Source organism: Carcharhinus amblyrhynchos, chromosome 6 (genome assembly GCF_965287045.1).
Source record: "Carcharhinus amblyrhynchos chromosome 6, sCarAmb.v2.hapA, whole genome shotgun sequence".
Classification (NCBI taxonomy): domain Eukaryota; kingdom Metazoa; phylum Chordata; class Chondrichthyes; order Carcharhiniformes; family Carcharhinidae; genus Carcharhinus; species Carcharhinus amblyrhynchos.
Genome location: NC_137329.1, coordinates 122,886,136 through 122,900,485, shown reverse-complemented (window position 1 = coordinate 122,900,485; position 14,350 = coordinate 122,886,136). Strand labels below are relative to the sequence as shown.

Below are 14,350 nucleotides of genomic sequence, written 5' to 3'. Positions count from 1 at the left end.
TTCGCTGATTTTGTTTTAGGAGCCAGTTGAAATCCACACTAGCATCCTTCAAGTACCAATTCCAATGATTTCATCTACTCCCAAGAGTCATACCCATCCTAACGTCGAGAAGATGGACCCCGAAGTCGAACCAACACCTGACATTGGGTAAAACAATTCAGCTTTGCTGCTTGAGTGGGACTGCAGGGGTGGCCCCTTTACCTCAGTGGTTAACACTGCTGCTTCACAGTGTTAGGGACCTGGGTTCGATACCTGGCTTGGGTCACTGTTTGCACATTCTCCCCGTGTCTGCGTGGGTTTTCCTCCATGTGCTGTGGTTTCCTCCCACATTCTGAAAGACTTGCTGGTTAGATGCATTGACCCAAACAGGTGCTGGAGTGTGGCGACTGGAGGAATTTCACAGTAACTTCATTGCAGTGTTAATGTAAGCCTTACTTGGTGACAAATAAATTAATAACATTTAAATGTTCTGATTGGCTTCCCATATGATAGGAAGATTCAGTGGTGTATTTCAATATTGAGCAGACAGACTAATATCCTTCAGATGATTTAGGGCGACACTGTGACACTGTGGTTTTCTATGTGGATTTCCTCTGGGTGCTCTGGTTTCTTCCCACATTCTGAAAGACATGCTGGTTAGGTGCATTGACCCAAACAAATGCTGGAGTGTGGCAACTAGGGGAATTTCACGTAACTTCATTGCAGTGTTAATGTAAGCCTTACTTCTGACTACTAAATAAACTCTGAACTTCAGTTAGCACTGCTGCATTGCAGCAGTGTTTTATTGTCCCATGTTCATTTCTGGCCCTAGGAAACTGTCTGTGTGGAGTTTGCACGTTCTCCCCATATCTGCGTTGATTTCCTCCGGGTGCTCCAGTTTCCTCCAACAGTCCAAAGATCTGTAGGTGAGGTGGATTGGCCATGCTAAAATTGCCCCTTAGTGTCCTGAGATATATACGTTAGAATAAATAGCTGTGGTAAATTTGTGAGGCTACAAGGATGGGGTAAGGGAGAGGACTTGGGTAAGATACTCTTTCAGAAAGTTGGTGTAGACTTGATGGGCCAAATGGTCTGCAGAGTCAGGATTCTATGATTTGTAAAACTGCAATATTTGAAATCTAATTTGAGTATCTAACTTTTATTTATTATTTAACAAACAACAGATTTCAGGCTGAGCTGATATTAGCATTGCTTGGTATTATTTACTTTATATAGTCTTTTTTCTAAGGGAAGTGTAACGATTTGTATCATGTAATCTGATGTAAATTTACTTTTTTCTACAGTGAAATACAGCCAGGTGATATCTCTTCATTAGTTGAAGAAACTGTCATATGTGACAGTCCTATGTAAGTACCATGCAGGTGAAAAACCATATTTCCTTCAATCCTGTTCATTTATTGTTGATAAAATGCGAGACATTGGTTACATAAAAGTTGAGATTTCAGCATTCTTTCAAACTGTCTACCTGACTGATGAAAAGTTTGTATGATGGTGAGGATTGTGTTATTAAGGATGGCTGCATTCGTTCAGCAATTCCAGGAACTTCGGATTATACAAAGATGTCCTAGTAGAAATGTGTTTGGGCATTGCGCTTCTGTAAGTAGAGAATCATAGAATAGAATGGCCCTTTTTATGCCATAACCACATTGCCTGGCAGCCCCTTGCTGGAGCTGTGCAAAGTATTTTAGCTAGTCTCACCCCTTGTCTTTCCTGTGGCTTTGCCAATGTTTTTTTTCCACTTCATGTATTTATCCAGTTCTCTGTAGAAATGCACAATTGAATTTGCCTCCGCTGTATTCTCAGGCAGTACATTCCAGACCGTAACCACGTGATCCTTAAATCACTCTGCTCTGGTTCTTCATCCTGCTGTCAATGGAAACAGTTTTTTCTCAATTTACCTTGTCGAGAATCCTTTAGGATTTTGAACAGGTTTGTACAGGGTAGTGGAGTTCCTCAGGTTGTGCTTTGATAGTACTGTTCATTCACAGAAACATCAAGAACCAGAGGACAGAAGCTGGGCTTGTTCTACTTAGAAAAGGGAAGCTTGAGGGGAGATTTGAGAATCAGAAAGTGGTTGGCAAACTATGGACAAAAGAGCCAAAGAAAACCATTTCTCACACAGTGACTGACTGGCATCTGGAATGCATTGCCTGGGAGGTGTGGCGGAGGCAGATTCAATCCTGGCTTTCAAAAGAAAATTAGATAATTATCTAAATAGGAAAAAGGCTGCAGGGCTATAGTGAAGAGGCAGGGGAGTTGGATTAGGTGAGCAGGACCTGCAGAGAGTAGGCGCAGGCATAAGTAGCTAAATGACTTTCTCCTGTGCTGTAACCATTCTACAACTCTCAAATCTCCTCTCAAGCTCCCCTTCTCTAAGGAGAACAACCCATTGGAGAACAACCCAGTAGAGAACAAATCAGAAACACCGAGGTGTATTACGAAGTTAGCCTTAGACCCCAACATTTGGCATGAGTACAAGCTTAAGGTAATTAGATAATTATCACACTGTAGGTGTGATCTATAACCTACAAGGAAACTTTTGTTAAAACAAACTGTATTTAACAACACAGTTTAAAATACAACCAAAAGAATTAGCATGACTTTTACCAATTGAAATGCTTCAACGTGATAGGACATATTTCCTAACTGCTAGTTTTCTCTCAATTTAAGCAATACCCCAATAGACATGCTCCCTTCTTCAGAGGCTGTTAGCACAAAAACAGATATGCTCATGTGGGTGCCACAGTTCTAGCCTTTTAACCCCTCTGGACAGAGACACAAAAAGGTTCCCATACAGCAGCCTCCATCTTTAAACAGCAGAACTTCAGAGGAAAAAGACCTATTTTCTGGCAGGTCCCAGTCTCTAATATCTAGAGAGATTAGAAAGAAAGAGAGAGGGAGCTACTTCTTTCTAAAGATGTCAAGCAGCAGCTGAGCTTGTGTCTGTCTGTGTGACTAGCCCTGCCCAGTCATATGACCTTCCTTGTTAATCAACCTAATCAAACCCTACTCTGAAAAATGCCAGGGAAAAGCACAGATTTAACAACACTTGATTAGCCTAGGTTTCAACAAACATTCCAGCAATTAGGATCAATTATGCTTCTGCAGTATTAGCATGGGCTGCCAGTTATAGACAAAGCTGCACCACAAAATAGAACCGATTGCTAAACAAAATCCTGCACAAGAAACGTGACATAAATACGTTCGTTTAAGGCACGTTATCATCATAAATCCCAGCTTTTGCAATCTAGCAACGTAACTAAAGTTTCTCATCTAAGGTATCACTTGAAGAGCTTGCAGATGGTGATGTTCCCATGTGTCTGCTGCCATTTTCTCTCTAGGTCATTTTGGAAGGTGTTTGAAGTGGTTTGATAATTTCTGCAATGTATCTTTTACATAATGCCCTGTTTTACCATTTTGATTCAAAGTGCTGGGTGGACCTGAAACTGGGAGTGTTTCAAATCCGACAGTTAGGCACCCCCTAAATGTTCTGTGGTGCCCCCATACACACTCTGCCTGCAAAAATATCAGCGATTCTGAATTGCGCTGCAGAAGCTTGTGGGTAGGGCTTAACAGTGCCTCCTCCTCCTCCTTCCCCCCCCACCCCCCGTGCGGTCCCAACAGACATTGCCTCAACCCCATAATATTACGGACCTCCTTATCGCGCTCCCCACACCCCTCCGTTACCAGACCATTCGCGGTCCCCCCCATCCCCCACTGACTTCAAGCAGAATAGCAGTGGACCTTCTCCCCCGCTCCTACTGGTCTCAAGCAGAGAGCGGTCGGAAGCTCAGCACTTGCCTCCTCACTAACTCTCACTGATGGAGTGTCTGATCAGACTTTTATGGAGCATGTCCGTTCCAGATGGGCGAATACACTGGTTAAAGGGGGATGTGACAGTAAAGTTGAGCGTCCAGCCTATGGAGTCAATTTAAATGCAGGCAAATGTGGCCATTTCTGGGCCTTTATAAAGGTGGAACCAGCGTGGAGATGGGCGCAGATTGCGCTACTCACCTCACACCCGACTTAGCAAGTTTTTGCACCCGAAAACAGGTGCAACATGATGTTAAGATCAGGTCCATAGTGTGAATGATTGCCAGTGTCCATTGTTAGAGGGAGTGAATGTTTAAGGTACTGGATGGGGTGCCAATCTAGTGGGGTGCTGTGTACCAGGTGGTGCTGAGCTTGTGGTGTGGAGCCACACTGGTTCAGGCAAGTTTGGAATAGACCGTGAACAGCCCCTGGTTCAAATGCAGAAAACACTTCTCTATCATTATCTCTCAAAACGTACCAGAGGCTTGATCAATTATTCTCGCAAAGTGCTGTGACTGCTGCAAACGCTCAGGTTTAGCAACATCTTGGGCCACAGACCTTAAATGTCAACTTTGTTTTGACCTTCATAAATGTTCCCGATCTCCTGAACATTTCCAGGACTTTGTTTTATTTTCTTTCTTGATGTCCTTGATCATTTGGGAGCCTACAGAATTGGAATTTATTTTGGACTGTGTAATAAAACATGTTCTTTAATGTTTTGTTGCAGATTATCAGATGTACACAAGTTTGATAGCCAGGAGAACATGAGAATGGAGGAGGAACACAAGGTTTGCTTTGTCTCACCATTTAACCTTGTGGTTTAAAGTATGAAAATGTTAACATTTGTTGAAGTGCAGGCTGGCCTTCAGCTGCATTTTATTACAGAATAGGTTTTAAATTTGTTATCCTTTGCTTTTGATCAGAAGCTTTCCATGGAACCTGCTCAACAGAGCCCTTTGGAGGTATGTTACAGTCTCCTTCACGTTTGTTAAGCTGGTTTGGGACATAGGTGCTCGTGATGATCTAGACTGGCAGCTATGTAATAATCCAACTTGTATCAAATTGCCTTGATAAAATTAAGAAGTTTGTTTTAATTAAGCAATTAACTAGATATACCTATAATGTACCCGGGTTGTTGATGTAGGGACGTTTCTTCCTGTTCTAATGCTGACTCTTTTTCTCTTTCCTTTCCATCTCGAACTCTCCAACTATTACCTTTTCAGCTGGCAGGGAACATTTTGCTCTTGATTAAGGTTAGCTGTCAACATTTTTGTTAATTGGGTGGAAAAGAATGTATTTCAATCCTATTTAGTTGTGATTTGTTTCTGATCTTGCTCCGGGGCAGGTTGTTTATATATTGCTGTGATCGAGGTAGCCACTGGCCTATGAATTGGGTTGCTGCTGCTTCTTGATAACCATTCCAGAATTCTACTTCTCTCTGGATTTGGAATTTGAAATTAACCGTTTGATAGAGGTCCAATATATCTACGTTAAATTTTGCTATCCAAAGCTTCACTCTTTATGGAAGATTACAGAAGCATTTCGGTTGAAGCAGAAAAGGCTTGCAGTCTGAAATGTGCACACATAGAAACAGTTTAAAAGATTAATGATCTGTAATTGGAGGTGGAATTTGTACGGTGCGGTTATCATGTTGTGCTAAGTTAGTTGAACCATAACACAAATGTGGACAGTATAGTGCTGCTGACTGGCTTAACCGGGCTTGTTGTTCCAGTTTCTCATCACTAAAGCAGAAAGGAGAGAATGTGGTTCAAAAGGAATTTATAATTTTCAATTTTCAAACTAAAAATATTTTAGATTTAAATTTTGAACCTGCCCTTTGGATGTTAGTACTTTTAAAGTACACTGGTCCCCGTGCTAGAAATCACCTCACTGCAACTTGCAACCTCTACTCCTTTCATTCTTTTTCTACAAACTAACTTTATTCATGATTCTGACTGCAATCTAGATGAAAGTTTTGTTCTTGTAAACATGTCTAATGGTACTAATTAAAGAAAGGCGAAATGATTCTGAAACAGCTGCTGTTTAGATTCATTGAATCAAGCAGGCACCAGAGTGTGGCAACTAGGAGAATTTCACAGTGTTAATGTAAGCCTTATTTGTGACTAATAAATACATTTTTACTTTATAGTTGCATTGATTATTGTGGAATGTATTGCTGCTGGTGTGGATAGTGTTTTGTTGGGCTTTTTTGAGCAGACTTTCCAACTCTCCCAGAATCACCATCCATCTTTCATCACTAGAGTGGTGCCCACTTGTGCCATAGGTTGGTGCATCTCTTGTCTCCAACTGACAGCACTGTGTATAGTGAGGGCTTTGTGGGTCACCCTGCCTTCACCCTGCATAAACCTCAGCTCACTCGATACTCTCCCTACCACAACTGCCTTCAGCCTTACAGCCTGGAATCTATTAAGAAGTAACATGATGGCACTGCTGCTTCACAGCAGCAGGGACCTGGGTTCGATTCCCAGCTTGGGTCACTGTCCGTCTATGCATGTTCTCCCCGTGTCTGTATCTTCCTCCGGGTGCTGCGGTTTCCTCCCACATTCTGAAAGATGTGGTGGTTAGGTCCATTGACCCCAACAGGCGCCATAACGTGGTGACTAGGGGAATTTCACAGTAACCTCACTGCAGTGTTAATGTAAGCCTTACTTATGACTAATACTTAAATAAATCAATTCTTCATTTCCTAGCAAATCATTTTAATTTACACTGGATTTATTTTTGCATCATGATTTCACCCAGCCCATTTGGCTAATTCACAACTATACATCCCAACCTGCACCTTCCATTAATCTGACTTGGGGATTAACTGCTTGCTTTGTCATTTATATGACCGATTACCATGCATTTGAATTCAGTATCACTGTGTAGCCTGGCAGTTGTGGTATTAGCTGTCATACCCTCCCTTTGTTCCACTCGGTCTAAATTTGACATCCTTATTGGTATTCTAGCATCTGTCGGGCAGTCATTCTAGCAGACTGAATTGCTTTAAAGCCAAATCAGAGAAATTATTTAGAGATATCTATTGTCTGACAGGTAGGTTGCTTTGTATAACTCATGTAACCTAACAGTTTATCAGAATCCGTTTGTTTTTGTTTTAGCATGCTTTAATAATAACCAATTATTTTTTCATATTCTGGAGGATCCTGTTTATTATTAAATATGTATGGATTTTTTTTGTGAATCTTCGTTTAACAAGGTCACGTTTTTAAATTTCCCAGCATCTATTCTGATGCAATGTTAATGGTTTTGTTGACACAAGATAACACTGGGAACTAAAGTATACCATTATCTACATCCAGAATAAAGCGTGTATGGAGATCAGCAAGTTCACAGCCCTGCCACCAAAGCCACCAACTGGGCATCCAAATTCACTGGATGATGATAGTGCAGCCTCTAAGAAGGCCAGAGCTTCTTTTGGCCGTGGATTCTTCAAGATAAAAGGTGGCAAACGAACAGCTAGTGCACCTAACCTGGGTAAGTGAGCACAAATGGTTAAAAAAACAAAATGGTGTTTGGGACGTGGGTGACATTGGCAGAACAGTATTTGTTGCCCATTTCCCTATAGACCTTTATCAATATAGTTCATCATTTGGAGGAGGGGAATTCATTAAGGTTTATAAAATAACTATGTAATTAAACTAATCTTTCAGATGTTCATTTGTGAAAATATTGAAATTATGTTTGATAGATGTATGAGTACTTGTAATTATTTCCCCTTGCCTTCAGTTTACCAGCTGACTTGTCATGGGTAATGTTCACATTAGTATTCAGGTGGACGGTTTGGGTGTAGGAAGTTTTATTCGTCTGTTGCGAAATCTCCAATATTGTGTAGAACCCAGATGTGTTTTGCAGGCGATTAGAAATCCTTTAGTTTATAACACAACTGTCTACTTTGCAAGCAGTTAAGGAGGGTGTGGGTGGAATATATTTACCCAGGTGCTCTAGGTTGCTCTGTGTAATGTTTCCTGGGTAACTATTCTGTTAAGAAAAAAAACCTGAAGACTTTTTCAGAGGATCCAGGAAATGGGACTTTCCCATCAGAATTGAAACTTCTGGGGACGTTTCCACAAAGTCCTTGCGTTGGGACTTCCATGGTGCATCTTCTGGTGTACGCCCAGCCTCTGACTATCCAGAGATTGGAAGAGCTGGGCTACAGTGATGGCACACTTTCCAGTTGTACTATCTGGCTATGGAAGTACTTTTGTAGAATATTTGTTTAAATGATTGAGTTGTGTCGACTTCACAATTTAGTACATTTCGGGGATAAGGCCTGGCTGGAATTGTTGTCAGTGCAGTCTCAATGGGCCAAATGGCCTCCTTCTGCACTGTGGGGTGTCTATGATTCTGAGACAGACCATTTTGGTCCTGCCAACAAAATTGTCTTTTATTTAAATGAAACATGAATACTTGACTGCTTTTGTGACTCTGCTAATGTTGTGATCTTTTCCTGACCGTTCTGATTGGAGTGGTTTGAATCTGTAAATTGATATGTACTTTACCTTGTTATTCCGCATATTCTGTGCTGCTGTGCTCCCCACGATCATACACATTTTCTGGATGACTGAAGATCGCAGTCGAAGTGCAAGTGCACCGATGCTAGGTATAGTATAGCTGCATGTTTGACTGCACCAATGCCTTGCTATGGACATATCTTCCAGCTGTTTACTACTTTACATGCTCAGCAGAGCTAATAGCGATGTGGTAGTTAAGCTTAAACTAAACAAATTCTACAGCATTTAGCCAACGCAACATGAACTTTAAACTGCGAAACCTGCCTTTAGCTTTCAGTGGAATGCCTTCAGGTGATATGAACAGTTATTGCTGATAATCATTGTTACCTTAACTCTTCAGTTCTTTTTACAACCTCTTCATTCCATGCTCCATTTACTCATCTGGTTATGGACCTGCTGGATTTCAGGGTGCCAAGCTTGGGGAGCTTTGCTTTCTTGGTTTATTGTCAGAAGTGAACTTAATTGCGAGTGCGTAAACAGAGAAGGGCGAGAAAAACAACATCTTGCGTTTACAAAGCACCTTTAATCTCAGAATCTCTACAGTGCAGAAGAAGGCCATTTGGCCCATTGAGACTGCACCGAACACAATCCCACCTAGGCCCAATCCCCTTAACCACTTGCAGTTATGCTAGTTGGTCCCCCTGACACTAAGGAGCAATTTAGTATGGCCAATCCACCTAACCCACACATCTTTGGACTGTGGGAGAAACCGGAGCACCTGGAGGAAATATAAGAACATAAGAAATAGGAGTAGGAGCAGGCCATCTAGCCCTTCGAGCCTGCCCCGCCATTCAATAAGATCATGGCTGATCTGAAGTGGATCAGTACGATTTTCCCGCTTTCTCCCCATAACCCTTCATTCCCCTGTCTATCAGAAACCTGTCTACCCGTGACTTAAATATATTCAGCGAGGTAGCCTCCACCACTTCAACGGGCGGAGAATTCCAGAGACTCACCACCCTTTGAGTGAAGAAGTTCCTCTTCAGCCCTGATCTAAACTGCCCCCCTTTATTTTGAGGCTGTGCCCCCTAGTTCTACTACCTTCCTAAGTGGGAAGAAAATCCACGCAGACACGGGGAGAATGTGCAAACTCCACACAGACAGTGCCCCAAGCCGGGAATTGAACCTGGGTCCCTGGCGCTGAGAAGCAGCGATGCTAACCACTGTGCTATCGTGCCTCCTTGTGCAACCATGCCGCCTTTAATATAGGAGCAAACAATCTTGATCTCCTTAATTGGTTTAGACGTCACAGTGGTAAAGAAGCTTGGATATTAAATGACTTGGAGTATGCTGCAGTGTAATGCTGGTGGGACAGCCCTGCTTGGTGTTCATGTCATTCATCATGGCGTGTGGTGAAAATTTGATTCAAAGTGAACAGTGTTAAAATGTTCCTGAGCACTGCAGTTCATTAGGACTGTTGCTATATTGTACAGTCAATGTCAACTCGGATCAAAAAATGTATTTCATTTATTCATGGAATGTGACTGTCACTGGCAAGGCCAGCATTTAATGCTTCCCCTAATTCCTCCTGAAAGTAGAAGTGAGCTGCCTACAACCATAGCTGACTGAGTGATCAAGTACTCTCACAATGCTGTTCATTAGGAAGCGAATGAGATTTTGACCCAGCAGTGTGAAAGGGAGGGTGATACATTCAGAGCTGTCAGTGTTTTTCGTATTGACACGCTTTTTGCTTCCTTGGAGAAGTGTGCAGTGTATTGAGAGGGTTCGCTTTTGGAACTTGGCTTTATTGTACCTTAGCCAAATTATTTGAGAGTCTGACACCACAAGGATCCTTGGGGTGGTATTCTAATTGAGTTAGCATTGTACTCAGTGAGCTCCATTACACATGAACTTCCAGGAGGGGATGCTGGAGAGCACTGGGATGGGCAAGGAAATGGTAGATGTTTTTTCAGCTCCCTAACCCTGATCCCTAAGCACTCAGCTGCTGTCTGTTGGTTCAGCATAACCTGGAGGCCTGAAAGGCTCAGCTACTGGCTGGCTCACTGGGTCAAGGAAAAAGCAGCCCGCTTGATTGGCACCACATCTACAAACTTCCACTTCTTCCACCACCGATGCTCAGTAGCAGCAGTATGTACTATCTACAAGATGCATTGCAGCAATTCACCCAAGATCCTTAGACAGCACCTTCCAAACCCACGACCATTTCCATCTAGAAGGATAAGGGCAGCAGGTACATGGGAACACCACCACCTGCCAGTTCCCTCCCAAGCCATTCACCATCCTGACTTGGAAATATATCGCTGTTCTTTCGCAGTCGCTGCGACAAAATCTTCGAATTCCCTCTCTAGTGGCACTGTGAGTCAACCCACAGAACATAGACTGCAGCGATTCAAGAAGGCAGCTCACCACCAACTTCTCAGGGGCAACCGAGGATGGGCAATAAATGCTGGCCAGCCAGTGAAGCCCATTCCATGAATGAATAAAAAAAAGATAGGTGTAACCATTTTTAAATAACATTTTTGAAGTTTGGCACATTCAGTCCAGCATTTTCTACACAGCACAGCGGAAAACCCAGATTGACAACAGAAAAGTTCAAAGAATACCACAAAAATGGTTGGACAAACTCAGCAAGTTGTGGAGCATCTGTGGAGAGAAATGTTAACTCTTGCTCTCCACAGATACTGCCTGTCCTGCTGAGCATTTGCAAGCCTTTTTTGTCATTCCATGATCTTTCCTGCCGTTCTATGTAACTATGCCTGAAGAAAATGTAACGCATAAAAGTTCATCCCATTGTTGACAGCTGTGCCTTTGGCTGTCCCACCTTAGAATTCCCTCTTTAAATTTCTCTGCCTCTCTCCCTCTTCTAAGGCAATCCTTAAAACCCACCTCTCTGAACAAGCTTCAGGTCGCTTGTCCTAATGTTCCCTTGCATGCTTTGGTCTCCACTTCTATTTGTCTAGAACTCCTGCAAAACACCTTGCGATATTTTTGTGATGTTAAAGGTGATTTATAATTTGATGACTATAGCTGTTACTTGGTGAGAAGGAAACTTCCAGGTAAAAGCATAGGTAATTCCTCAGGATACGCATGAATAATAGCGTTACAGTCAAGGTCACTCCTTGGAGTGAAGCCTTCTGCCAAATGACTTGTTTATATTAATTGTCTAACATTAAAATGCAGTATGGATCTCATAGAATCATACAGCTCAGATACAGACCCTTTGGCCCACCATGTCCATGCTGACCATCAAATGCCAATCTATACGGATCCCATTTACCAGCACTTCGTCCATAGCCTGCTATGCCTTGGTGATTTAAGTGCTTGTTCAGATACTTTTCCAATGTTGCAAGAGTATCTGCTTCCACCACCCTCTTGGGCAGCATGTTCCATATTTCCACCACCCTCTGGGTGGAAAAGAATTCCCTCAGATTCCCTCTAAACAAGAGAAGGGCAGCATGGTGGCACAGTGATTAGCAATCCTGCCTCACAGCACCAGGGACCAGGGTTTGATTCCCAGTTTGGGTCACTGTCTGTGTGGAGTCTGCATGTTTTCTCTCCCTCTCCCTCTTTTTCTCTCTCTCCTCCGCCCCCCCCCCCTCCTCCTCCTCCTCCTCCGCCCCCCTCCTCCTCCTCCTCCTCCGCCCCCACCCCGCGTGGGTTTCTTCCAGATGCTCTGGTTTCCTCCCACAGTCTGAAAGATATGCTGGTTAGGTATATTGGCCGTGATTAAATTCTCCCTCAGTGAACCTGAACAGGCACTGGAGTGTGGTGATTAGGAGATTTTCACAGTAACTTCATTGCAGTATTGATAAAAGCCGACTTGTGACACTAATGAATAAATAAATAAAAATAAACCACTTACTCCTCACCTTAAACTCATGTCCTCTGGTCTTAGATACCTCTGACACGGTGAAAAGATTCTTATGACCTACCCTGTCTATGCTTCTCAATTTTATATACCTCTATCTGTTCCGATCTCCATTTTTTTCTTAAATTTATGTTGATTTCATGAACCACATTAAATCAGTGAGTATTCTGCTTTTTGTTCCTCAATGGAAGTATTGTAGACATTTGTGTACTTAATTTTCAAAACTGATGTTTTATCTCCAAGAGGCACCACATGTCTTGTGGGAGGGTGATTCATGTAAGTAGCAATCACCATGCCATAAAGCCACCGTATTTTCCTTGTCAACCTGGGCTTCCTGCTGTATGATTTCTTGTGGATATGGAGACTGGACTGTCCTCAACATGCTCACTTGGCAGTGTGTAGGAGTGAGGACTATAAGCTGAGTAGTTGAAAGACTAAAACCGTTTATTGAAGAAGTAGGCTGTTGTGTGCTATTCTCCATCATGTGTAACTGACAGGACTACGAGGAAGGTTTATCAAATGCAACATGTATTTAAGGCACAGAAGTTAGTCAGGTGTTGTTTCTTTTTCCAAAGCTACTGTGGCTCTGCTGAGGGTGCGAAGCATCATAAATGGTAATACAGCTGACTTTGGTCCATAACAGTAAGGCATTTGCAGAGACAACTTCTGAAAATCTAGGCAGAAAATCATTCAGAAGTTGATGATTTGAATGAACTGAGGGGCTTTTAATTTGCAAAAGTAATGACCCAGACGAACATCCTTCATCCGTTTGTGTGGAAAATGTACAGTAGCCCATTCATTTAATCATTTTTTTTGTTTAGAGCATGAAACAGTTTATCATTTAAAGTAATATTTTATGAACCCTACCTCCCACTTATTTGTAAGTCTCCCTGGCCTAATTGTTGCTGCTACCATATTCTTGGTATTGGCAAGGATTGGCAAATAGAGATGTTTCGTCCACTGTCTGGGCTGGGCTGCCAGCACAACCTGTTACTCACTGAGAATAAAACTAAGTGGTAAAATCCTATGTTTATGCCAAGCAACAGAGGATGGCAGCCCCAGTTTCAAAGCCAGCCACCTTTATGGTAAGTTTTATTTGTTTTTTAATGTTATATGCACGGTGGGGTGCTACTTCAGTGCATTCAAGGAAAAGGCCGATTTGTCAGGCCTCATTCTACAGGATCCCTTTTAAGTTCCGAGGCTCCGCAGATTTTGACCTTGTTTCCCCGGAGGAATTTCCTTTTCATTTTTTTTTTAAAGCCAAGAGTCCGTTTTGCTGAGCTGGCTGGGATGGGGGGATGAACTAACTCTAATTATGTTTTCTCTTTAAAATGTAGCGGAGACGGAGAGAGAATCGGAGCACGTGGATTCTGCTGGTCTCCCACTGCGTCCGGGAGAGGCTGACAGCTGTCAGCTGTTTCCAACCTCCCCAGATCTGAAAAAGAAATCAAAAGGAATCAAAAAATTATTTGGAAAGTAAGCAGCCTGTTTTTAAAGTAAACTTTTGGTGTCTAAAGTGATTGAGATATCTTGGAATTTCCTTATGTGAGAAGGAAGAAATGTTAAGGCAATTTATTAATGTACACACCCTTATTTATGCACTATTTTTTTCCTAATTTCATAGAGCTGTTTTTCAGTTCACAGCTGGCTGCTTCCATTTTGTCAAAAATAATACCACACAGTTACCCCACATGATGTTAAGTATTTTAAGTTCACGCCTGTGAATTAATTCCTAAAAAATAACATACATAGGAATATGTATTCTTCTTCAAATCTGCTGGTTTTCTTTGTTCTGCATTCTTGAAAGCTGATGGAAAATAGATTATCGCTCAGCCGTATCTTTGTCTGTAGAATATACCTGCCATATGTTATTGCAAAATTAACTGAACAATGAAATATATACCAAATGTGGTGTGAGAAAGTTAAATGCGATGCTTCTTCACAATCAAAAGAGAAAATGCTGGAAAATCTCAGCAGGTCTGGAGCATCTGTAAGGAGAGAAAAGAGCTGACGTTTCGTGTCCAGACGACCCTTTGTCAAGACTTTGACAAAGCATTTTCTCTTTTGGTTTCAGATTCCAGCATCCGTGGTAATTTGCTTTTATCCAATGCTTATTCACAAATTGAGCAGTTGGGGTCTGGAATGTTCTGCCTGCAAGTGTGGTGGAGGCAGG

General features: G+C 42.2%; 1 protein-coding gene across 15 annotated transcripts in view; it reads left to right on the top strand.

The window, feature by feature from the left end:
* Positions 1–14,350, top strand: part of ppfibp1b (PPFIA binding protein 1b) — a 161,073-nt gene that overhangs the window by 122,579 nt on the left and 24,144 nt on the right. For 9 of the 15 annotated variants that reach the window (XM_080191385.1, XM_080191383.1, XM_080191379.1 and 6 more), the window contains 8 exons: positions 20–147; positions 1,284–1,346; positions 4,541–4,601; positions 4,737–4,775; positions 5,037–5,066; positions 7,137–7,311; positions 8,405–8,437; positions 13,515–13,653. In XM_080191385.1, the coding sequence (XP_080047511.1) occupies positions 20–147; positions 1,284–1,346; positions 4,541–4,601; positions 4,737–4,775; positions 5,037–5,066; positions 7,137–7,311; positions 8,405–8,437; positions 13,515–13,653 (668 nt within the window). The remainder of the gene's footprint in view (positions 1–19; positions 148–1,283; positions 1,347–4,540; positions 4,602–4,736; positions 4,776–5,036; positions 5,067–7,136; positions 7,312–8,404; positions 8,438–13,514; positions 13,654–14,350) is intronic. The other 6 variants (XM_080191384.1, XM_080191380.1, XM_080191375.1 and 3 more) reach the window with 2 other exon arrangements.